Below are 25,456 nucleotides of genomic sequence, written 5' to 3' on the forward strand. Positions count from 1 at the left end.
CTCTCTTCATTATTCTACAATATCGAATCAAAATACCAAAGTAGGAACACCACACTTGAAATGGAAATAGCTGAGACAAAAATGTGCACGGACTACAATCTTAGCTATTTCACTTATACATGGTGCTCTTTTCTGCCTCTTTATCTTGCTGATTTGTTTTTATACCCTCAAACACATTATCTTAAGCACTTCTTATGTTTCATGGCATGTAATGGTTACCAATAAATGAATAGTACTTCGTACAGTAGATTTTATAGAAGTCCCAAATAAGCGTGGTTAATATTTCCACTACTTCCCAAGTTTGCTTCTTTTCTAAAAGAGCTACTGCTCCAAACAGGGTGAAATAACACGGGATTGTTTGCACTCTACCTTATCAGCAAAGTGTTGAATGACGAAGGAAGTGTTCGACATCCTCGGCTTTTCAAAGAGCGCGTTTTTATTGACAAAATTATTATACAGCTTTTGAAGCCAGTTTTCATCTGTTCCGTGGGGCAACTGCAAAAACGAGAGGGGCGGTCTCTTCAACAAAACCCGGTCGGACTGTTAACAACAGCAGAACTGCTCCCTAGCAATAAACCCTGGCCGGACAAAGCGAGTTGTGAGGCCCGATAACAAAGGACTTTGCTGACCAGAGTTAACTCTCTGATTAGTTCTACATCGTCCTGTTCCGAGAGGATGCTACCTGCAATTAGGGACAATCTGAACCCTGAAAATGCTAATGAGCAGAATGACAGATGAGCTGAGGGTATATATATACACATATATATAAGGGTACAGGGACAGGTAAGTTAGCGGATGTTCCCTAATGTCCTCTCTGGTTTGCATTCTGAGAAGTATGACTTGCCAGTATCACCAAAACACCTTTTAGAGGCCGTTTGAATGGGGTTCACCTTTCCCTGCCCTGTTCTTCACCAACAAATCTCCTCCAATAGGTTTGGAAGCCTGAGGAACCACACACGTGTAGAATAAAGTCTATAGATTGAAGAATTGGTCTAGTCAGGAGAGGAGCACAGGGGAAAAATAGCAAGATGGAAGAAGAAAAAGCAAAGATGTGGGTTTGGTGCATCCAACAAGAACCTACCAAAAAATGGGGTTTGATACAAAAACTCTTTAGTTTTCTTTTTTTTATCAAAATGAGGGATTCGTGGTGTAACTGAATTATAGAAATACTGGTGGACAAGACCCCTGTGCTGCTCCGGGACCGCAGCGCCCAGAGGGAAGGAATCGGCTCTTGAGTCAGCTCCTAGGTCCAGGTCAGCTCTATGTTCTCCATTTGATAAGAGACTGAACAGCTTACAATTTAAAAAGAGGGTGAACATTCATGTCCCTTCTATGAGGAAAACGCTCTACTTCCCATTGAAAGGAGAAAACATGAATTAAGCCACAACCCCAACTGCTTAAAATCTATACAGTTTTTTATGAGCTCATAAATACAAGACTTTTAACTTACCAAGCACTCTTCATCCAGCAGGTCTAAAATTCCCATTTTAGCTTCAATGAGGTCAATGACCGGCTGGTTGTCATAGAAGTCTATTAGCGTCCACGGGATGTCTTCCTTCATGTATTCTTCTTGTTCCAGTTTAAAGACGTGCTGGGTACGTGCAAATGTCAAAATGGGAGGTCGCAATTAAGGAAGAAAACATACACAACGTGTGCATGTGTGTGATGGCGTATATAAGATAGAAACAAAATATTTATATATTTTGCAGTATAGTATATACATCTGTCTTCTAGGAAAATAAACTCCGAATTTTTCATTTATATTTATGCATGTGTATATATATAAAAAGAAAATCTTTTCACCTATTACTGGATAGCCATTATCCAGAAATATCCACTACTCAAACACCAACAGCATTTGCTAATATCCAGTCTTGATAATCCCAAACTGAAGCAAATAAGATAAAGAACTACAACAAATAGAAGGACGTACCAGGTTAAATTGCTGCTGCAGTTTCTCATTAGCGTAATTGATGCAAAATTGTTCAAAGCTGTTCACATCAAACGTTTCAAAGCTGAAACACACGTCAAATAAGAACAAAAATAAGGTGATGCAACAGGACTGGAGAAAACCCTTGACTTTTAAACACAAATTATAGTATCCTTGTAAGACTTTGAAGCTATTGTAATGTTTCTAAGAAAGTGGAATAGCCATAGAACTAATGAAGGTGCTGAGGCATTGCCAGATTTCCCTGTTACCAGACAGAACAGAGCTACAAAATCCAGAGTTAAAGGTAAAAATTAATTAAGAGTACAAACTGAAAAGAGCCTCTTATCACCTCCACAGAAAAGCACGACTTAATTTGTTTCCAGAGACATCCTTACCCATAAATGTCCAAGACACCAATAAAAGTGTGTTGCTTGCCAGGGAACTGCAAAGCTTGGTTAATTCTTTCCACAATAAAGTCAAATAAATGAGAATAGATCTTCTTGGCCAGGGCGTCCCTGGCATTAACGGCCTGGGCCCTCGTCATCGGCTTTGTCACCGTCTCCGATGAGGTGACAATCTTGCGGTGGCACAGCCACTGTGCCATTTTGTCACCGTTTAAATCCAGAAGTTCACAGAATATATTGAGATGTTGATCTTCCCGCTTTAAAGAACATAAATAAATATTATTAGATTACTCTTAATACTTAAACTGTTGTTCAGACAGGGAAAACCGGGCAGCGCCGACATCAAACTGCTTTCCATGTTTAGACAAAACATCAAGGAGAGGTAAAGCAAAGAATACTGGACAGACCTCATGGTACAGGAGAGAAGAAATCAGACTGGCCGGGACGCTTTGGATTAAGACATTCGAAGAAGAGGTGACTTTAGCGTATGTTCAGGTGTCCTGGCCAGTCAGCCTGGCACAGCCTGCTGGGACACGCTCTGAGCAGCTTGGACAACGCTGTATGTATAGATATAGATATATAATACATATTTGTATAAACACTCGCTGGGATTCTATGCAGACGAAGGCAGAGAAATCTCTCAGTGTCATAACCAGATTTAATGCTGCTCTGAGCCTTAAATATGAGAAAAATGATTGCTAAAGGACTTTTGGCATAGAATATAGAAGAAAATGCGGGTATGTGAATGAGCTGCTTCCTTACACTGACGGATGATCTCTCATCTCCAACAGCTGCTATTCCCACATTGCCCAAGTGCAGGATTGCTGCCAGCATCTTAAAAACATCCATCTGAAAATCCTCCTTCAGACCTGAAAAAAACAATTCTTGATTATTTTGAACACTCAGGAAAGGTACAATTAATTAAAATAGCACGATGCTGGATTCCTCGCTTTGTTCTGTAGCCAAGAACTGTATACACAGCATCTCTGCAGACCGGGATGCACAGCCCTGGTTCTGCCCACCTTCTGCTGTCCCATCTGATGAGAGATGAGGCATAAACTCCTGTGTCTCCCCGAGTGTGAGACCAAGCCCGATTTGGCTGTCACATACGCCATATAGGAGCAAAGACGCTTCCAATTCCGATCCTGTCACAGCACATCAGTGTAATGGCCAAGAGGACTTAGTGATCTGCTCATGAACAGTGAGCACCAGTTGCTAACAGTCATTTTGCTCTTGGCACTTTTAGAACAGATCAACTGTGCAACAGATGAGCCACGAAATACATTATTTTGGTAATTACTACTAAAGTTTTGGACATTTCAGAAACAATGCGCCTTTGCCCATTTCAGAAAACCAACCAACCAACCAACCAAACTGATTTTTCCATCTGTTGCAAAGCTATTCCAAATCATTCACCCAGTAAACCAAACGTCTTCTGAGTCTCCACCATATTTGCTCTGTCATCCACTCCTTCTATCACTGCGCTGCCACCCATTCTTGTGTAGTTAAATTCTTCTGCGCTTCCTGATAAAGAGAAGAAAAAGTCATAGTGCTGGAAATCTGGGACTGAGGATGGTGACTTGGTAAAGGCTCTTGTAACAGCAGAAAACTCAAGATACTGTCAGGTAACAGCTGGAGGATAACAGCAATGATAGATAACAGATAACAGCAATGATAGATAACAGATAACAGCAATGATAGATGATAACAGACAACAGCAATGAGCTGGTCCTCTTCTGAGAGAAATCCACACGTCTAGTTTAGCTGAGCTGACACAAATTAATAGTCATAATTCCTAATGATCTTAATACCCAATTTCATAACCAAACCGGAACAACCACTGAGCAAACACACACCGAGGTCTGCTCCTCACACGTGGCCTTAAAGCTTCCTGTAGGTACAAGAATCAAGACCCTAAACTGGCATTAAGGCATCTGTCACTACAGAAAGCAGCAGAATACATTAGGTACTTGATCATGCACTATCCAAGTTACTAGGGACTTGCTACCAAGTTCAATACAAGCAGGATTAACAGCTAAGTGACTTAAAAATGCAAGGCCCATTGTAAGTCTGTGAGATTTCAAGTACAAAGCACTTAATATCCCAGCATTTGAAAATCCAGGCTTCAAAGTGCTGCACTGCAGTAATGAAGAGCGGGTTGTTTTCTTGAGACCTACCCAATTTAAGGTGCTTAAATTCGGGCTGCATAGCAGATGCACACAGCTGGTAAAATATATGGTAGTTTCGCTCATTCTCTGACTGCAAATTGAAACAAAGAATACCATTACAGAAGGGAGAAACAATACAAAAAAACCCACGACAAACAGGCAGAAAAATATTCAACATTCAACATTATTGTAAAGCAACAATGACACCTGAAGGCTGGATTCTGCTGTAACGCAGTTTAGCAACAAAATCGCCCAATATTAAAGCAGAACATCTTAGACCTCAACAAAAGATTTGAAAGCAATAAATTCAGCTATGCTTTCTTTCCATTACTGATATGCTGTATTCTTTCCTCAAGGTTGGTACTCAATAATTCCTAATTCTAATAATAATATCTACCAATAAGACAAACACTGCAACACAGAACTGTGTGGGAGCGACCACTGAAACTCTGCCCTGTGGGGACTCAGAAAACTCTATTTCCAACCCATCCTCCAGGCAGCAGATATATACAGGTATTTGTCATAGTACAGATATATACAAGTATTTGTCATAGTATAGATATATACAAGTATTTGTCATAGTATAGATATATACAAGTATTTGTCATAGTATAGATATATACAAGTATTTGTCATAGTATAGATATATACAGGTATTTGTCATAGTACTTAAAAAGCTACAATACCACTAAAAGCCAAAACTTCATAAAACAGGTTCTATAAAATGAAATGCTTTATTTAGTAGATTATCACAATTCTCCTCTGCCACCACAACGAATCTCATCCCTCTGCCCTGCATTCGCTGTTCTTTTCCCAGCACCTGTTACTGTTATGACTGAAAGACACAGATTTCTAAATCCTTCTTGCATGATCCCCACGACACCTCCTCCACTTACCATGAGGAAGAACATGGAATAAATCTGTTTTTATTATAAATAAGATTAGCTCTTATTAAAAATAAATCAGATGCAGATTAGTCCTACTATTCAGAAGTTCGCATAACATTTTCTATATGAAATTAGTAAAACCATAGTACCTTAGTAGCTCTACTGACATTGACTGTTTCACCCACCTGAAAGACGACTCTGGATTTCTCGAGCAGGTATGTTCGCATGTTAGCTCCAATGATTTGGTACTGCTGATCAAAACTGATCTCGGTGTATTTTCCAAATCGGCTGCTATTATCATTTCGTGTGGTTTTTGCGTTGCCAACAGCCTACGAAAATCACAAGCTTTCAGAATTGGTTTTACTTGCATCTTCCATAACAATAACCTTGTGACAACACGACTCAGCCACACGTTCCTGAAGTCAAAGGTGCTTGGGGATCAATCTCAGCACCGAGCTGTGAAATGTAAATTCTGGGGCTCGGATTGGGAGATAAGCCTCAAGTCAAATAATATAGCAACACTTAAACTGAGAAGTAGAGGAAGTACGTTTTCCCACTCTAAGGAACATTAACCAGTTTCTATTCCAATTAATAGAAACAAACAACTTGTTTTCTCATAATCTAATTAACAGGACATGGTCAGATAAATCTCTGGAGGCAAACTAGTGCCACTGGTAAATAAGGGAGAACCCGGGTGCTCCTGCAGCCAACAACTTCTTCCCATCCGCAACACCCAGAGGCTAAACTGCTGATTTCAGTGTCTGACTCCGGTGGCCGGAACATCTCTAGAGATTTCACAGAATCCCAGAACGTCAGGGGTTGAAGGGCCCTGGAAAGCTCATCCAGTGCAATCCCCCCATGGAGCAGGAACACCCAGCTGAGGTTCCACAGGAAGGGGTCCAGGCGGGTTTGAATGTCTGCAGAGAAGGAGACTCCACAACCTCCCTGGGCAGCCTGGGCCAGGCTCTGACACCCTCACCAGAAGAAGTTTCTTCTCAAATTTAAGTGGAACCTCCTGTGTTCCAGTTTGTACCCATTACCCCTTGTCCTATCACTGGTTGCCACCGAGAAGAGCCTGGCTCCATCCTCCTGACACTGCCCCTTTCTATATCTGTAAACATGAATGAGTCCCCCCTCAGTCTCCTCTTCTCCAGCTCCAGAGCCCCAGCTCCCTCAGCCTTTCCTCACACGGGAGATGCTCCACTCCCTCCAGCATCTTGGTGGCTGCGCTGGACTCTCTGCAGCAGTTCCCTGTCCTTCTGGAACTGAGGGGCCACAACTGGACACAAGATTCCAGGTGTGGTCTCCCCAGGGCAGAGCAGAGGGGCAGGAGAACCTCTCTGACCTACTGACCACCCCCTTCTAACCCACCCCAGGTACCATTGGCTTCCTGGCCACAAGGGCCCAGTGCTGGCTCATGCTCACCCTGCTGTCCCCACGACCCCCAGGTCCCTTTCCCCTACACTGCTCTCTAATAGCTCATTCCCCAACTTACACTGGAACCTGGGGTTGTTCCTGCCCAGATGGCAGACCCTACACTTCCCCGGGACTCCCCCCCCCGAAGAGCGCAGACGCCAGAGCAGCTCCAGCGCTCACCTCGGTGATGGGGTTGGACGCCAGCACTTTATCCTCCACCCGTGCGTTGCTGCTGGACCTGCTCACCGTGGCGAAGTACCTCATGGCGTACCTGGCGGACACCGTCTTGCCAGCTCCTGACTCTCCACTGACTATAATAGACTGGTTTTTGTTATTCCTAAAACCAAATAATCAGTTTAAATCAGACACATCTAAAATGCACATATAAACATAAGAATTATATACACGGAAATACGAGTAAAAATAGTTGTGAGTTCTAGAAGTTCCTCAGCTGGTTAAGGAATTGCTCCTCCTCTGGTTAAGTTGACCATTCAAAGGTATTCTCAACAGCCAATGGCACATGCACAATTCAATTAAATTACAATTAACACTGACTACCATTAGACTTCAGGTGTTACTTGGGGACACGAAGGACATACTGAACCTGGCCATTTGCTTGTACGCTTCTTCCGCCACAGCAAATATATGTGGGTCCATGTCCCCCATGTTCTGCCCGCTGTACGCGTGGATGATAGCATCTCCGTATATTGGCAGCTGTTTATAGGGGTTTATCGCCACCAAAATGATTCCTACAACCAAGCGTACAGAACAGAAATAACACACAGGTTAGTCTAATGCAATGCCAGCTTTTGGCAACAACAGTTAAACCAATACAAAGTAGTAATATAGTCTAACAGATCAACAAACAAGTCTGTGCTCACACGACAATGAGTTACCTTGAATGAGTTAAATACACTTGGTGAAAACATTGCTCACATCGTATTGCAAACTAACCCACTTTTTTTTTTTTTAAATTTAAGAATATTCTAAACCCCGCATTTTACTTCTCTTACCACTATAGGTGTAGATAAGCTTAGACTCCACAAAACGAACTTTGAGGTTGTGCAGAACAGCTGGTTCATGGAGATAACTGAGCGCAGTGAGGTCGTTCTCGCCAACGAGGATGTCGGGATTGCGCAGGGGCGGCAAAGCAGCTGCATCAACAGGGTAATTCAGGTCCTGTCAACAGAAACGGCTTCAAATACCATCAAACGCATCACGTTTGCACGAACACAAGTTGATCTCCTACCCGTACACGGGATCACAGGGCTGATGGAGCCCCCTCTGATCTCGTATGTCATCAGTTCCATACGTCCCACTGAACTTGGGGGACTTACAGATCACGAAAATAAGATGGAGTTCTTCATTGCGTATTAAAAAGGAAGCCACATTCTCTTTATCTGCAATGTTTTTTACTGAAATCTGTAAAAATGGCAAATGTGTTTAGTTCTCTAAATGAATGCATATTCAAGGAGGAGGAAAAGGGCCGAGCAGCTGCAACTCAATTAAAGCAAATGCCCTTCAGTCGGCTCCCAAACTGCCCTGACTTACGACCTTTGCCTAAAGAAAACGAAGGGGTTGCAACTCATTCCTGTGGCTTTCAACAAATCCATTCAATCCTACATTCAACAGTTGTCTTTACAGAAGGGGAATGCAGAAACGCTGTGTGCAAACTCTTAAACGGCGCTCGCCGTGCGAGTCCCAGTCACTTCCGCTCGAGATGGGTCTCGGTGCTGGTTTCAAAAGTGAAGGGATCTTTCTTCTTCATGGTACGTATATACACTAACGCGGTACAGATAGCAGAACTCTACTCTTTGTACTTTTAAGTAACAGCTGTTCTCTCTATAAATTTCAATATAATAATATAATATAATATAGTATAATATAGTATAATATAATATAATATAATATAATATAATATAATATAATATAATATAATATAATATAATATAATATAATATAATATAATATAATATAATATAATATAATATAATATAATATAATATAATATAATATAATATAATATAATATAATATAATATAATATAATATAATATAATATAATATAATATAATATGCGGGGTTAGCATAAAACGCAGACAGGTCATTTAGATCCCGTAACGGCAAGTCCTGTGTCTCTGCATAAACATATCCCGCAAATCCCACAATAATTACGGCTTTTCTGCTTACAGTTCCGTCTTCCAGTTGCACCCGGAGAAAACGCTCTCCAGCTCTGTAGTTTTTTGTGATCTCTGCAGACTGCCAAACTTCTTCATGGTCAGGGATCCAAACCCTGTTGTACTGCAACGGAGAAACAAGACAATAGTTGGCTTGGCTATTATCGTAACAGCAGAGCAGCCGTGAAAAGAAAGAGTTTTCAAGTGTCAAGGGCAACCTTACAGCTGAACTGGACGCCAGGGCTGTTGGGGACTAGGATTAGCTCTGGCCCTTTCAGCAGGCTCTGTTGGTGTGGGTTAGTTATTCTTCAGTTATTTAGTTATTCTTCATTATTTATTCTTCCTAGAAATCTCAAATGAGCACCTACCAGAAAAAGCGTCTTGCTGAGCAGAATTTAGACCATCCCTTCACTGAATTAAAATATAGGATCCTGAGTGCAGAAAATGTTCTGCCACGGGCGTGAACAGAAAGACTCTGCACAGTCACTGCCTCCCAATGGGACTGAGGTGCAACCTCCAAACACCTCCAAAACCACCGATAGGTTTCTTCTTTACCAGCAGTGAGCTGGCTTAGCTGAGCTCAGGCCCAGTAGGGCCCTCCAGCTCTGTCTCAGGAAGAAAACACCCTTCCTAAAAGCACTTATTTCCAATAGAAACAGATGAATTGTAATTTCCTTTCAGGTATTTGAAGAATAAACCCAACAGAATGACCCCTAGCCTTCTAGAGCATAAATGTCTTTTCTGTTTTGAGAGCCAGAATCCCCCGTTTAATCCCCCTGGCCTCGCTACATTCACGGTCAGTTTAAACCAACTGTGTTTAAATAAACCCGTGAGAACTGCTGCAGCTGCTTACTGGAAAAATTACTCAAGGATTTCATGAAGCGCCAGCATGCCCACAGATACCTTGGAGACTCACACGGCGTCTCCTTTTGGTGTCGCAACTGTTGTTTTGGGCACAAAACCCCTTTTTTTCTTCTTGAATTCGGAGGAAGCTCCAGCAGGTGCTCTGGACATGAGGGTCTCTGCTCCACAAACCCAGTGAACACACCGCCACGATGTGTTCACCAAACCGCACAGCACTTGTAGAGCAGCTTCCTCAACTCCAACCCCAAGGACCCCACCAAACGACTGAGGGTAGGAGGGACTTGGGCAGGGACGCCCTGCAGGTCCCCTTGGGTTGCCCAGGGACCGCTCCAGCTGAGCTCTTAGTATTTCTAAGGATGGAGATTGACCTTTCTGATCAACCATGTGCCAACCTGGCGTGTATGCCAGGTGATGAACACTAATGAAACCTCAGCTGCGTTGGTGATACCTCCTCACCAATGCCTTTGGTACCATGGCTTTATCTTCACGCAACATCCAAAATCACAAAGGCCTTTTCTAAAGAAGCCCGAACCACCATGATGACAATGTTTTCAGCTATTTGACTAAAGAGAGAAAAACCCAGCTTCACAAATATCTATTAAATTGGCAAATGAAAGACATGGCTAAAATCAGTTTCACTTCGATTTTTTCCATGTGTATCTAAGTACAAACCAACTTTCATGTCATTCCTACACTACGCTGATTTCCTAGCTATAAAAATACTTGTCTGTTCACAGCTGCCCAACTGAATTCTTTGTTTGCTCTTACTCCACGTGAGTCAGGGATATCATCACCAAATGGCCCCGCAGCGTCTTCCCATGTGGGAGAGTGAACTGCAGAAGGTCACGGACAAGAAAGGGACAAAAAATCATGTGATCCAAGTACTGATTCTCCAGAAAAGGTCCCTGCAGTTCCTGGCGCCTCCATTGGCAAACGTACCCAGCCTACCAGAGCTGCCTTCTCCAGACCCGGCCTTACAGGTAAACAGAAGAGAGTTTGCTCCTTCGGTATCAAGTTACACCCACGCTCCTTCCTCCCCGTCACCTGCCCAACCTCAGCCCCGCTTACAAAAGCCCCGTTTGTCCTTTCAGCTGCCCGGAGCACGGCACTAACACAACGAATGAACAGTGCTGCACACTAAATCAGAGTTTATTATGGCACCTGTTTTTGCGATAGAAGAGATACAGGCTTATAAATTAGGAATATATGCGTGTTATTTTTGATATTTAAAGCTAAGCAAACAAATCATACGTCACAATACTCTGGCGACGCCAGGCAAAGTGGGAAACGTGCAAAAATTAGAGCAGCCGTATTGAGGCTGAGTAATCTCTGTTTTAGTGCCAAGATTTGCCAAACATATTCAGTGTTTGCATTAAAAAAAGAGCGAGCACTTCGCGATTAAGTGGCCGGGTAAGTGCTGTTGAACTTCACAGCTGCCCCATCGGCAGCCGGCACGTCAGAGACCGACACGTAAAAAAGAGCTCAGAAGTCCCAAAAAAGGAGTTTTTCCCGTGCTGTCCCGGGATCTTAGAGCCGCTGGGACGTGCTTTGGCTCAGCTGTCCCACAGGTGATGCACCCGACACACGGACACGCGTCCCCCCGCCGGGTCCAACCCCCGAGTCCCACCAGCGGCTCACGGGAGAACACGAACCCCAGCCCGCTGCGGAGAGTCGGGCACCGCCCGGCCCGTGTCCCTTGTCCTTCCGTGTCCAATTTCCTTCCGTGCCCCCTGTCCTCCCCATGCCCCCTGTCCTTCCGTGTCCCGCACCGGGCGGCCGTCACCCCCGCGTCCCCGCCGTGGCGCTCCGGTGCGTCCGGGCCGCTCCCCGCCCGCTCACCTGGGTGTAGAGCTCGGCCAGCGCCATGGGGGCCGAGCCGCCGCCGCTCAGGGCCGCCCGCGGAGACAGACGCGGTGCGGCGGGGCCGCAGGGCAGGTGGCCGCCGCACCGCCCCGGACACCGCCCCGGATCCGCGGCCCGGCCCGCCCGGAGCACGGCCCTGCCCGCGGAGCAGCGGGCGGCTCCCCCGAGCACACGGCGGCTCCCCCGAGCACACGGCGGCTCCCCCGAGCACACGGCGGCGGCGCCGCTCGCCCGGTGCCCGCCGCGCCTGGGTAAAGCGCTCCTGCCCCCGCGGGGCTGCGTGTGCGGGCAGCGCACACGCCAGGGACAGGGGGACAGGGGAGGGGAGCGGTGGCCCCCGCTGTCCCACGCCGGTACAGCCCGTACGGACCCTCGGACACACCACCCGGGACCAGCGATAGTGGCCACTCTGCTTGCCAGGGATGGCGAGGGGAGCCGGTCCTGACCCAACAGAGAAACACAGCAGAAACATGAATCACCGTCCATCAAGGAGTTTCTCTAACGAACTGAGATGAAAATAAACAACATTTACTCAACTTAGGGCACTAATAGGTGATACATTTAAATATCCTTCATAAGAAAGATCTGAATAAACGTAGTACCTGGTTTGGGAAGGTGGATCCATGCTCTGCCTGCCGCCCGGGAGCTTTCACAGCACGGAACACAACGTTTTAGCGAAGTACAGATCTTATTTCAGCAACAGCTAATATTTGGTGACAAAACAGCCTACAAGAAGCGAGTTATGTCCAAGCAAGCCTTTCCAAGCACGCGCAGCACTCGATGCCACGCTGTTGGCACTGACCGGGTGTTCACACAACCCTCGGCGGGTGACACGGCGGCTGCCGCAGGGGCAGCAGGAACAACCAACCAACACAATCCAAGGCAAATCTTACAGTTGTCTTTTTATTTGGACATTTTCCAGTGATAGCTATTAGGCTACAGCTTTTATGATGCATACATTGACTAAGTACAACGTCAGACACTACAACAGATCAGAGCTCAGGTCATTCTTGACAACGTTTCGGTTTTCATCCACGGACTGTAGTGGCATCGAGTGAGAAGCCATGTTTCAAGTCTTTTATCTATCACATGAAGTATCAGCATCTTAAAAAACCCAAGTGCTTACTCATCGTTTTTGCACGGTATTTGAAATGTGTTACGTTTCAATCACACAGACCTTCAAATTGCAAATGCTGGTGTTTCCAAGTTGGGACCAAATGTTACGGGATATCAACCCACCTGTCAACATCGACGTTGATCCTACATTTTTCCTGGGATATATGGAACAGAGTAACTGCGTTTGACAGACTTAAGCACTTTCACGTTCCACCCCAGACTGAAGCCTGGGCAGCAATATTTCAGAATTTGGATAGAAGATTGTGTCCTAAACATCAGAATTAAATTATCACTGGAATAAAAATACACCAAACTGAATGAGGTAATTATTGTGCAAAATCTCTACAATAACTGTATATCATTCTAAGGGGTCGTTGACAGGTATTTTTCCAGCATCCGATAAAATCTGTCATAGCAATAGGTAATAAATTAAAATATAAAAGATATGTCCACGTTAAAAGAGCATAACAATGATCCAAAGGAAAAAAAAACTGCTAAAATAATTCCGCATTATATTCCATGGTGAAAGAGATATTAGTCCTACGGTGAAAGATATATTATACACTGACACTAAGCTTTTACTTCTGAAAAGTGCATGTAAAATACTGCCGGGTAAAGTATTAGATGAGTTACCAGTTACACGTCTATTCCAACTTAAAAAGATCTTCCTTTAAAACATGTCAAGCAGCATATACTTTAAATGTGATAGAAAAGTGATACCAGTCAAACCACTGAGGTTAAGGATAATAGCTATAAATTACTAAACACTATTTTTTAAGGAAACAAGATACAATAAGGCTTTTTACAGGTAAACCAACTCAAAAAATAAACAGAAATACATTTAGGCATACATTTTAATACACTAACGCTTAAGTAGTGGATGTATTTCCTGATGTACAGTATGAACATACTGTAACGCCAACTGCTTGTATTTCAATAGCAGGAAAATTTTGCAGGTCAGCATGTTCTCAGGTATTTGCACCCCAACCTCATTCCCAAGGGGAGGGCTTTCCCATTACATTCTCAGAGCACAGCACCCGACAGGCTGGAAACTCCATGACACCTTGTTTGGAGCTGTAGCTCCAGAAATCAAGTAACATTTGACAGAAGAGCGTGTGGTATGTACCACGCAGAGGAGAACAACTGAAACCATTTAGCAAAGACCATTCAGAACATCCACGCAATGCAGCTTTACAAGTACTGCCATGACCCATCAAATGTAACGTGGGGCATAAACAGCGGAAAATAAGACAACAGGAGCATCTTAAAATGATAATGACAAAGTCTGGGTTGTCTTTACTACCGATCCTGGCAGCCACACAAACAGCACCCCCACCTCTCAGTGAAACCACCGCAGTGTTCAGCCTGCCTAAGTGCGCATCTCCTGTGAGTCTGCAGGCAAACAGATCAGTACCAAACACCCTATTAGTGTACCTCTAGATTCATTAGCAATATTAAAAGAAATTCATGTTATGCTAAGTTACTAATTATTATAATACACAGAAAATATTGCACAATGCAACTGAACAATGTGTGTGGCTTTTTTATGTGTATATTTGAGCCATATACCACAAACTACCTGTTTTGAAGTTCGGAATTGGAGCCTTCAGAAAGGATTCTGCACTCATATTGCACATCGTGAAAGGTGAATTCCATATAGCAGACCCAAGATATGCGAGACAGAAGAACGCTTCCAGTAAGATGTGCAATATTCAAAATAACTCGTTTTCTCAGTCTGCAGTCTGGATCTCCAACCATTAAATCAGCTCGAGTCATAGTCCAATGGCAGCATTACAGTCAAAACCTACTGAACATTCTTGTTAGTGAAAGAACAGCAGCCTTGAGCTGCTAAAGAAATCTTCTATTCAAGTTCTTCTTCAAATTCCAGTATGAATTTCTTTTCTTTTTGTTTTTAAAGTGGCTCTAAAGAAGAGATTCTACTCATCCCCGGGGTCTACGGACAAAGGAGAACGTTAGACAGACTACAAAATCTAAATAAATACTAACTTATTATTGACTTCTGACCAGTTGCTTCAAGACTCTGTATTTTTAGAGAACTACTTTTAAAAAGAACTAAACATGTAATTTCCAGTGTGCTACTTGTGCTTAGTTACCATTTTCCTTTACAGGTGTTATGTGATGCCATTTGCAAAACTCCAGGTGAAGTAACAAACCGCACTGGCCTGTAAATAAGGTTGCCGACCAGAAATGAAGGATCTTATTTGAGTTCCTAGTATGATACTGTCGTACATTTAAAAGAACACGATATGCAGCAGCGATTGAGTATGCTTGGCAAACCTAACCCACAGTACTAACAAATGAACACCTACGCTACAGCATATAGCGAGCTATGAGACTTATCACTAGGATTTCTGTCAAACTGACAAAAGTAAGGAAGTGGTTTAGGAAATTGTTTTTATATTGCCAGTTTGTGTTCTCCATTCCAGTCTTTACAAATTAAGGGTGTCAGGCTCCCAAGTGACTGTGTATTCTACTACAAAATGCCTCCCTTTCAAGTCTTCCATGCTCAGGACTGTGCCTGTCCCTGTTGGTCCCTGCCTAGGAGAAGATTACATATGGAGTTCCATGTACACTATTTAAATATGATACTAAAGATCTAAAAACGTCTCTAGACAGCTGAAGACACCATTTTTGTCCAAGCCTGATTTCCACATTCTGGAAACGCATGAATCAGTGATGTCCCCATGAATGCAATGACCGAACACAAACGCACATCTCTCTCTGAGCCTTCGGTCTGTGGTGCCGTTACGTGGTTTTCCAGCTACGTTACTACAGATCGGGGCATGTATAGACTGACTGTTCGGAAAATGTGTTCTCGGTGGCTCTCTATGTTTTAAGGGGTACAGATGTCAGGGAAGTCATTCTCCATCTAACACTGACGCTACCTCCCTGGGATCAGACACGTGATATGAAGCCCAGGCCTAAGCTGGCTGGGATCTGAATGGTTTCTAATGCTAGAGAGGATGGATTAAATGGAAAAGTAACAGGGAAGATGTGTTTCGCATCCATGAGCAACTGAGGGGAGTCCTTCCTGTCTCGCAGGCGCATCTGCAAAGAGAAGAGAGAGATTACGTGAGCATTTAGCCACTTCATTCATAACAATCATCTGCAAAGAGCATCTGCGCTCACCGATACACGTGTGTGCAGACACACGCTCTGTGCTACCCTGACCCAACACATCTGCAACAACCGTGCCGTTAAACTGTAGTTACTATTGTCATTTTCCGTTCTGCATATCTTTCCCTTAACAATGCAATCTGAAGATATTTAGATTCCCTGCAAAGGAAGAATCTGCACACTATCTGCATCTTTTCAGTAAGTGGAATTATAGTCCTACCTTCCCAATCTCCCTTATCCTGCTAGTAGTGTAATGTGATTTCTAACAGACTAGAAAGATCGTCTTTAATTCTCTTATTTTGCTCTACTGGCTGCTTTTCTTTGGAGTTTTCAAAACGCTTCATTTTCGTCAATACGTATGAAACTAGAAGGGCTGAACGAAGAGCCTTGGAATGAACGCAGGCCTCAGTTTTCCAAGCGGTTGAAACTTCTCACGCAGACACAGGTCTGACAAAAGTAAATCTGGATACATAAATGTTGCCACCCGAAAAGCTGGCATACGAATGTGTTTACACCCACAAAGGTGTGGGAGCACAAAAACATCTCACCTTCCAAAAACCTCATACGTACTGACAGGGAAACGAACCTTTCATCTAAGTCTGGAGGCGGTAAATTGTGAGGGCTGAAAATCTTAAGGCTGACATGGCCTTTTCAACATAGCTAAAAACCAGCAGCTGAACAGCCTGGCTTACTTCAGATTCCTGAATGTATTTTGGGACACAAGCTATTTCAGCTCATCCGAGAGTTTCTTAGAAAGAATCGGTTGATTTTTGATGAAAAAACAAAGCCATACCTGTATTGTACGTATAAATGATACCAAGACTCTCTCTTCAAACTCATTAACTGGAGTATACAAATTCAGAACTTTTACAATCTGTGGAGAAGAACAACCATTCTTCAGTTCATTTTACTGACAAATCAACAGACACATCCATGGTTACTAATAACGTACTTTTTAAATTAGCTATTTGAAAAAGAAAGTTCTTTACAAGTATTTCTTGCTTTATTGATTCATACAGAATTCTGTCATCTGCTTAATGCTGTGTTAAATGACTCCCTATGTTAAATGACTCCCTATGTTAAATGAACCCCTATGTTAAATGAACCCCTATGTTAAATGACCCCCTAAGAACATACGTTCTTTGGAGGTAGAAACTCTAAAATTCTACCTGTGTGTGGAAAACAGCAAGCTATGGAGAAATCAGATGGTTCCTATGGCCCTGGAAACATGCTGCATTTATGATTATCACAGCCTGCAGCTTCCATTTGAGACAGTTTTATGACTTCACTTTTTTAATCCCTCTAACTTAATCTGTTTTAATTGTACTAATGCAAAAGGGAGGGAGTTCGTTACCTGGGCAGTGGTGAGTGCATTGCACATGGAACAAATGGCTTCTGCGTCTTCATCCGTTTTCTTTTTGACTTGCAACAGCTGTGCGGCCTGGATGAGGGGTTCCAGCGTTTCCTTAGCTCCACTATTCATTAGATTTTTATCACGCAGCCATTCTTCCAGTTGACTCACGTTGTATCTGTACAAAGAGGTAAGAGTATGTAGACATTTAATGCTTGATTACGGCTAAATCAAAAGCACGTGCAACTTCTCTTTCCCAGTGCTGCTGCTTTGTCCTTCCATGTTTTTCCTTCACACTTGTCATCTCTTGTGATTTTCTCTTCATACTGTTTCCTTCTGAGTAAGGCAAGAGGTTTTGAGTTTCAAGACATCTAGAAACTGTGGCCAAGGACTTCCATTAACTAGCTTTTCCTATGTGTTTCTGTTGCTAGTAATTACAGGAATGTGATGAGTATAAACAGGTAATGAGATTATGCCCATGCAAATGTGCAGTGAGGCTTTCCAAGGTTACTGGAGGGACTGCAATGCCTCAGCTACATTTCCTGGCACAGGCCAGCAGAATGCACTGGACAACCACTACCAGCTGCAGGAATAGAATAGAATAGAATAGAATAGAATAGAATAGAATAGAATAGAATAGAATAGAATAGAATAGAATAGAATAGAATAGAATAGAATAGAATAGAATAGAATAGAATAGAATAGAATAGAATAGAATAGAATAGAATAGAATAGAATAGAATAGAATAGAATAGAATAGAATAGAAGGCTTTACCGCAGGACGCAGCAAACTACAGCGTGAATGAACAAAGCAGGGATCCACTGAGCCACCAGAGTACAAGGAACGCAGCAAGCAGTTTGCTATTCTTCTCTAAAAGCTGAGAAAGCAACCATCAACGTGTCACCTACAGCTCTGATTTTTATTTGATGAAATACTTCTGGTTTGCTTCTACCACATTCCCTAAGTTAACCAAGCTCTGTTTAACTGACCCTCACAAAATCAGTTTAACAGCACGTGCAACTGTTTATGTACAGAAAAATATTCAAAATGTATCTGCTATTCCATCAAAATGATGTTCAGCAGTGCCAAGAATTCACTAAGATTTCCAACAGCACATTTGAGAAAAGTACGACATGAGCTCTCCCACCTTATCTGCATTCCTTTGCTCCACGAGCACATGTCCTTGCGCAGGAGGAGATTATTAAGCGTCACGGCCCCAATGATGTAGAACATCTGCTTGACAACCTGCTTGATGAGCTCTGGATCCATCCCGTGCTGACACATCACTGAATGGAAAGAGTTCAGCTGCCGGATAATGGAGTCTAAAGTGTAGGTTCCCTCGTCAGCGATGCTGGACGTTCTCTTCCGCAGCCCCGTTGGCTTCACCCCCGAGACACCCTGGATAGTCTCATGTTCCAGCATTCCTGAAACTGCAGTTGATTGACAACATTATTATAACGACTCAAAATTGCCAATATACAAGCATATTGTGCGAGACAGCAAACCCCAGTATTCAGGCAGGAAGAGCTGGCTGGGCTCTCTGCTGGCCACGCTTTGCCGTGATTTCCAGACATTCTGTGTCCTGCTAAATTCTACAAAACCTATGCTTGCAGGGTTTTTATAGATCCCAGCGTGTGTGTTTCAAAGGAAGGTCCAACTCTAGCTCACAAAACCACTCTTCTCCTCCCATGGTCATAGGAGCGGCAGAGTCAGCACACAACGAGCTGTCCCACTCTGGTCAGCGGTGATCGGAAAGCGTAATAAAAATTGCTGTCTGACGAGAACAATGGAAAGCACTTGTAATGAAAAAAATCTCCCTGAAAGCGAGCTGCATTACTGCTACATACCTCAGTGCTAATCGTTGTCCAGAATAACAACTGGTTTTCTCTGTATTCATTTTAATTATGAGTTCTCATGCAATTAAAGTCTAATTTTTCCATGGGATACTTCCCAACAGACAGGGCAACAAATATCAGACTGTCCTAACCATTTCTTCCTGTAAATGCATGATGTATGACAAGCATGAATGAGGTGTATTGATTTATTCTGTCACTGCCAGAAGAACAGCCATAGTTTAATTTGCCTCTAATTCAACCTGCCCAGGGTAGTCCTTGTCATCTACAACCAGAATACTGCATTAAATAATGTATGTACCACTATATATATGCTATTATATATTATCGATACTATTTTAATTATATTATACTATTATATACAATATCATACTATTTATATTTTAATATGTATATAATACTATTAAAGCAATTCTACTGAGTAGGAAGAAATACAAGACACAGTATATCACCACCATCACCATTTTCCTTTCGGTATATGGTGTGAAGTTGAAGAATTCAACTTTGCCTTACCAATCATTGGTTGCAGAATGTTCTCCAGCACTCGGACGAGCTGTTGGTAGATCTGAATAGCCAAGTCACTCAGTACTTGTCGGTATTCAGCTAAATCAAAATTAGTGAGGCAGTGTTCATTTTGACGAGGCGTGTTATGCTTCATAAAGCCCTGAATTCAGAAAATAACAGGAACAAATGCTTCAGTGGAATACAAAAATATTATACAAAGAGACTTTGACTAGATTTTGAGATACTACAGGAATTTCTTAAGGGGTAGCGCTCACGGTCGAGCAGCAGAGAGCAGAGTAGCAGCGCTGCCTACCTCTTCTCCACTATATTGCTTCAAACAGTGCAGAAATCGGCAGGTGTTGGAGAGCCAGAAGGACACCGTCTCAAAGTCATCACCTCTTTTCTAAAGGTTAGAAACAAACACATTTCAATAAGGACTAGTAGGAGGAATAAAATAATAAAGTCAGCTAAACAATTGAACACTTCAAATCTACTTTCTTGTAGCTACTCATATTGCGACGTTCTGCAAAACTTCATGTATTTCAGTAAGAGATTAGAAAAGGAAGGGTTTTGCCAAAATGCCATTAAAAACCCTCCCTGATCTCTGTAATGTTTTTCAAAACATGATTTCCCCGCATATACAGTCCCTGTGTCTTACAGACCCATCCTAATGCTCCGTGCAGAAATCACAGGGCAACGCGATGCTATTCCCCTAACACTCATTCTGTGGCACGCGACTCTTTGTCCGCTAATTCAAACCATCTCTGGTGTTACGTGGATAAAACGGTATCACTCTAACTGTTAACAACACTTTGTAACGTTGGCGGGAGGACTTCACTGGTCAGAACTCCAGAGCCAATTAATGTTTTCCTAAATGAAGCAGACTGACTAACCTTCAACACTTTTTTGATGCCATTGATGGTGGAAGTCAACAAGGAGCGCACTTTTTGGTCGTCGTTGAGGTAATCGGCGTGGCGCACACACATGAACAGAATGTAGGCCGGCAGTCCTGGAATGAGGTTGACGGCCACCCCACGGGGTTTCAGCTCTTGGGAAAACACACACATTGTTTCGTTAAGCCACTGAAAGGTGTTACATGTCACATCACCACCTCCTGAGTTAATCGTACATACACATCTATACGGGGCCAGTGAAAACGACGAGTAGAACTAAGAAGAGCCGCTTTCGTGGTAAAACATCAGAACAGAACAAAACATAATTGCCTGCTAAAAAATACGCAGACACATGAGTATGTACTTTGCTGTTTAGATTACAATAGTCATTTATGAATTTTAGATAAATAAGAGCACTGTCAAAACCAAAATAAGCTATTCATTTCATAATGTAAATTCTGTGTCTAACCATTCATTTTGCAGAGTGTGTGGGAGCGGAGGAGGCTGCAAACAAGAACGGCGCTTACCTAAAATAAGATTCTTGACAAGTTTCTGTTCATCCTCCTTCTTATATTCCAACATCCCCTGGAAGTCCTTTTCTTTCCGTGGAATGTTAACTGGACGAATGGGTTCGTCGATGATTTGTCCGGGTGATATGTTCTCCATCTGGCCCACTGCAGAGAGGAAATGAAAATAAATGACATATCATAGCTTCCCGTACAAGCAACGCCCGTCAGAGGGAACTATGGAATTTCTGAGGGAGATCTCCAGCATACAGAACTAAGAAATGTTTTCCTTTGGTTCAGGGTAACACTTAGCAACACAACTCCCATTAAACAAAAAGACAGACTGTTGAGATTATATTTGTTGATTGTTGATGATATTTTCAGAAGTATTTTCCCACTCCATAGTTTGTAGGAATAATGTGATCCTGTCCACAGCAGTAACCAAACAACACTGAAAGACTTTTGAAAACCAACCTGAATTGGAGTAACCTTTCAAAAGGTTATATGAAATATCCACCTTGTTGCATGCAGCGCCCCACGGGGTCACATTCAACACCCACGCTCCACTTGATTAGGCTGCACGTTTGGTTTTGAGAAGCAAAACGTGGCTCCAGCCCCTAAAAGCAACACGTTCTGCATCCAGCCCTCCCGGCTGCACCCAACGGCTACTGCACGGGTTTGAATCACGTGAACGGGACAGAAAACGCAGAGATCCAAACTGGAGCTCCAGGAGAGCTGCTGCTAGCTAGAGGATAATATGCTCTTGTCAATCCAGGTTTAACTTGACATCACAGCTCTTTTCAAACACCGAAGCACTGCAGACTGTCACTAATTTCAGTCTGAGTACTCAGTAAAACAACTCAGCCGGCAGTGAGCTTGCTTCTGGAGGAAGCAGATGACCACGAAAAACTTCCAAAGGGTTAGGAGCAGGATTATTTAAAAACAAAGTCATACTTCAACTTTATAACATCATTAATTGCTTTTAGCAATTAAAGTGACACTGTGTAGAGGTATAATAAGTTCTCAGTCTCACAAGTCCAAGATCCTAAGGCAACTCACTCTGATGCTCATAGAAACAAGGTTGGCTTAGTCCATATCTCAACATTCCCATCCTGAAGCTGGCTACCAGCCACACAAGGAGCCCTCAAGCGGAGGAGGACAGTCTCAGCGTTCTCAGCTCCAGCAACACAGGAATGCACCAGGGACAACTGGAGGAATTATTTCTGCTTGCTTCATATTTAGCATTGCTTTTGTCTTTACAAAAACACATACTGTCTCTGAGTACAGAAATAGGCCACGTAACATTTCTTTACATTTCAGTGGCTTCTGCCTTCAGAGAAACATCAATCTCCTTCCACTCATTGCTCCAAAATACGGCAAATATTGTAAAGGTTTATAAAGGAACGCACAGAGTGCTGAATGCATCTCCTGTTTCTGGAATCAGTTACGGAGGCTACTGCCCTCCTGAGCACTGAGACAGATGGGTACAATGACAAAAGGATCACAGAAACTAAACCAAAATCTTTCTCTCTCTCTCAAAATATAAAAGTACCTTCGAGTTCACCAATCTTCTTAGCAAATACTTTCAACTGTTTCTTTAACTTGCGAACAGTTTTGTCTTGCTTTTCAAGCTGCTCCATTAAATCCTGTAAATTAAAATGGGAAGAGGATTGAGATATTGATAAAGTGCCAGAACATGTGACAAAGACAAAAATCAGTGCTGTTAGAATTGCAAGAGGGTGAGGAAAGCCGAACAGTGGTGCCATCCGCTGGCTGAGCTTTGCAAGCCGCTGTGCTGCCTACAACACAAGCCCAAAATCACAAATATGATTAAGTTACGTGCAGCGTGACAAAGGCAAAGCTCCTAGGCAGGTGCATCTGGAGACGCTCAGAACCAGGTCAGTTCCTATGGCACAAGATACTTTGCTGCAAACACATCTCCCTAATGCTTCCTCTCTGCTCTTCCAAATGCCTCACAGAAATCATTTCCTTCATTATTTAACAGCTAGCCTGTATTTCTGCATCATTTATACGCTGTTCCTAAAAATACTGAAAAATATCAGTGCAGCATTGGTGACAAATTTGAATTAAGCATAAAATTGCTCTTAATCATGTAATAAAGAGTTTACGACCTAATACAACATAGGGGAGCAGTGAGATATTAGGCCTGTTGAAAGAACAGAATCAAGGCCATGCTTCATATTAAAAGCAGTGTTCAATATTACAAGAGAAACCCCGTTAACAACAGAATACACTCATCATCAGATATCAAAATTTCCACTGAAATTCATAAAAAACCCCACCACATGTGAGTCCAACAAACTGTTCTGAAAATATCAGTAAAGGGCTGTGATTTCTGAACAACAAATATGTGAGGAGGAGAAAAGTTCTTTCCACGGTTCCTCTAAACAAACTGAACACATTTCACATCTCATTAAGGTTTGGAATCTCATAAATCATATTCTTTCAAGATTATATGTGGTGCTATCTCAATTTGATAGCTTTAATTATTATGGAAATATAGTATTATTTCCAATGCTATCCCTCAGACAGCGTGTTTTCGTAAAATCTTAAAAGGCTATGTGTTTTGATTCTGATAGATTGATTCGTACCAGGTGTCGGCACTGTGAAGGGATCTATGAAGAAACTCAGGCTACTGGGCTGCTCCCAACGGCACCACTCACCTTCAGGAGTTACCCGCATCCTCACACCTCTGCTTTGCTAACTGAATTTAAACGTATCAAAGCTTCAAAGCAAAGAGTTGTTCTGAAAATGTAGCACATTTTGCATCATGTACCTCTTTCTCAGGGCAGTATTGAGTAGTATTCAAACAGAAACTGCTTCAGTCACAGTGCAAGACTCGTATTAGTAACAGAACTGTGCATCGGAAAGAGACGCAGATCACACAGAGGACACTGAGCCTGACAACACAAGCAGTGAGGGCAGTAATCGGCACGGGGAAGCTCTGCAGGGATTTCCTTTGAAAGGGAGGAAGGGAGGCCGCCTGCTTTTCAATTAGTGCTCCAGAAACAGCGAGCGAGACAACAGAGAAACAGGAGTCACATCATCTACATACAAGCATCCGTTTGTAAAGTGCAATCCGGTACGACTGATACTTCTTGGGATCATCTGCATACAACTCCTCATAAAACTGTAAAAATAGGTACAGGATCGTTTTTCCCCTGCCTTTGAGACGCTGGTATTTCAGTAAGCACTATATAAATGACATCAGATGAAGACAAGCTCAAGAATCTCTCATTCTGAGGCCATCTGGCCCTTAGGTGTGGTGCTCACTCACAGCTGGCAGTACCCATGTGAAAGCCCGGAACACGACCTCTGTGAGCACCCGGACAGGCCACTTTCGTACGCTAATCAAGACGGGATTGCAGTGAACGCTGCAATTCTAATACCAGGTTTGGAAAGCCTCTATATTGTCTCTGCTCTAGGGCTAGGAGTGGAAAAGCAGCATATTGCTGACTTGAAGTGGACTTGTAATGCTCGAACATCAGAACTGAAATCCTAACGAATGAGTCTGTATTTAACAAGTAAAATTACATTCACTGTATTTGAAAAGAAAGAGAGCTCCTCTGGGATATAATTACATGACTGTGTGTTGTCTTGGGAACACAGGATGTGATGAGTAGGTCTCTTGGGGGAAAAAAGGCTAAAAATCACAACAGATGAGCAAGCAGCAGGAGGGAGCTGCCAGGGATGGAGATTTTGCCATCCACCTTTGGCAGCGGGAGACACCTGGTGCTGAGGGAACCTTAACATAGCTGAGTCAGCCCTCGAGATCTATTCACCGAATTAACTGACGCCTTCCTCAAAACCTTCGGTACTGAGACAAGAGCCTGACATGGTAACTTCTGCATCACACATAGGCAAGAAAGACCAAACCTTGGCTCTTTTAGAGGAAGCAATGACACTCAAAGCTAGGGCTTTTCTTCCTGACGTAGCATGGCTCCCCATACCAATAACCAGCAATGAGCCAATGAGATTCCAACACGGGACTCTTGGAAACCTCCCTGAGAATGGAACGAGCCTGCACATGATGAACACGCTCCTTTGCAGGGAAAGGTAAGGAGCTTCACCTGATCTTTCCTTCATACCAAATGTGCAGTAAACAAGGAATACCAGCTATTAACTAAGTGACTTCTAACCAGGTTTCTTTTTCTGCAACTCTTTCTTTCTTCAGAAAACACTGGATAGCCAGAGCTCAAAACACAGGGGAAAAGTGACATCAAATAATGGAAGAACTACATGAGAGTTTTTCAACAAAATCAATCAACTAATATCTTTCAGACGAAACACCAGTACTTGGCACTAATATTTTTTATGAGTTTCCTGGATATCAATCGTTCTATTTAACAATGATTCAACTCATCA

At 42.9% G+C, this 25,456-nt stretch overlaps 2 protein-coding genes across 10 annotated transcripts in view; both read right to left on the reverse strand.

Moving 5' to 3' along the window:
- Window positions 1–11,759, reverse strand: part of MYO5C (myosin VC) — a 32,702-nt gene extending 20,943 nt beyond the window's left edge. Inside the window, exons 1-13 of the mRNA XM_065847544.2 lie at window positions 11,685–11,759; window positions 8,995–9,105; window positions 7,819–7,984; window positions 7,410–7,554; window positions 6,986–7,142; window positions 5,575–5,718; window positions 4,512–4,593; window positions 3,751–3,858; window positions 3,097–3,203; window positions 2,326–2,591; window positions 1,934–2,015; window positions 1,451–1,591; window positions 370–495 (exon numbers count right to left, since the gene is read on the reverse strand). Coding sequence (XP_065703616.2) covers window positions 370–495; window positions 1,451–1,591; window positions 1,934–2,015; window positions 2,326–2,591; window positions 3,097–3,203; window positions 3,751–3,858; window positions 4,512–4,593; window positions 5,575–5,718; window positions 6,986–7,142; window positions 7,410–7,554; window positions 7,819–7,984; window positions 8,995–9,105; window positions 11,685–11,711 — 1,662 coding nt within the window. The 5' untranslated portion in view covers window positions 11,712–11,759. The remainder of the gene's footprint in view (window positions 1–369; window positions 496–1,450; window positions 1,592–1,933; window positions 2,016–2,325; window positions 2,592–3,096; window positions 3,204–3,750; window positions 3,859–4,511; window positions 4,594–5,574; window positions 5,719–6,985; window positions 7,143–7,409; window positions 7,555–7,818; window positions 7,985–8,994; window positions 9,106–11,684) is intronic.
- An 831-nt stretch (window positions 11,760–12,590) lies between these two features.
- Window positions 12,591–25,456, reverse strand: part of MYO5A (myosin VA) — a 78,869-nt gene continuing 66,003 nt past the window's right edge. For 5 of the 9 annotated variants that reach the window (XM_071814121.1, XM_071814120.1, XM_071814116.1 and 2 more), the window contains 10 exons: window positions 24,147–24,221; window positions 22,623–22,716; window positions 21,092–21,238; window positions 20,565–20,719; window positions 19,985–20,074; window positions 19,681–19,831; window positions 18,462–18,744; window positions 17,317–17,491; window positions 16,756–16,836; window positions 12,591–15,893 (listed from right to left, as the gene is read on the reverse strand). In XM_071814121.1, coding sequence (XP_071670222.1) covers window positions 15,741–15,893; window positions 16,756–16,836; window positions 17,317–17,491; window positions 18,462–18,744; window positions 19,681–19,831; window positions 19,985–20,074; window positions 20,565–20,719; window positions 21,092–21,238; window positions 22,623–22,716; window positions 24,147–24,221 — 1,404 coding nt within the window. In that variant the 3' untranslated portion in view covers window positions 12,591–15,740. The remainder of the gene's footprint in view (window positions 15,894–16,755; window positions 16,837–17,316; window positions 17,492–18,461; window positions 18,745–19,680; window positions 19,832–19,984; window positions 20,075–20,564; window positions 20,720–21,091; window positions 21,239–22,622; window positions 22,717–24,146; window positions 24,222–25,456) is intronic. The other 4 variants (XM_071814123.1, XM_071814118.1, XM_071814122.1 and 1 more) reach the window with 1 other exon arrangement.

This window comes from Patagioenas fasciata, chromosome 12, assembly GCF_037038585.1.
Source record: "Patagioenas fasciata isolate bPatFas1 chromosome 12, bPatFas1.hap1, whole genome shotgun sequence".
Lineage (NCBI taxonomy): Eukaryota > Metazoa > Chordata > Aves > Columbiformes > Columbidae > Patagioenas > Patagioenas fasciata.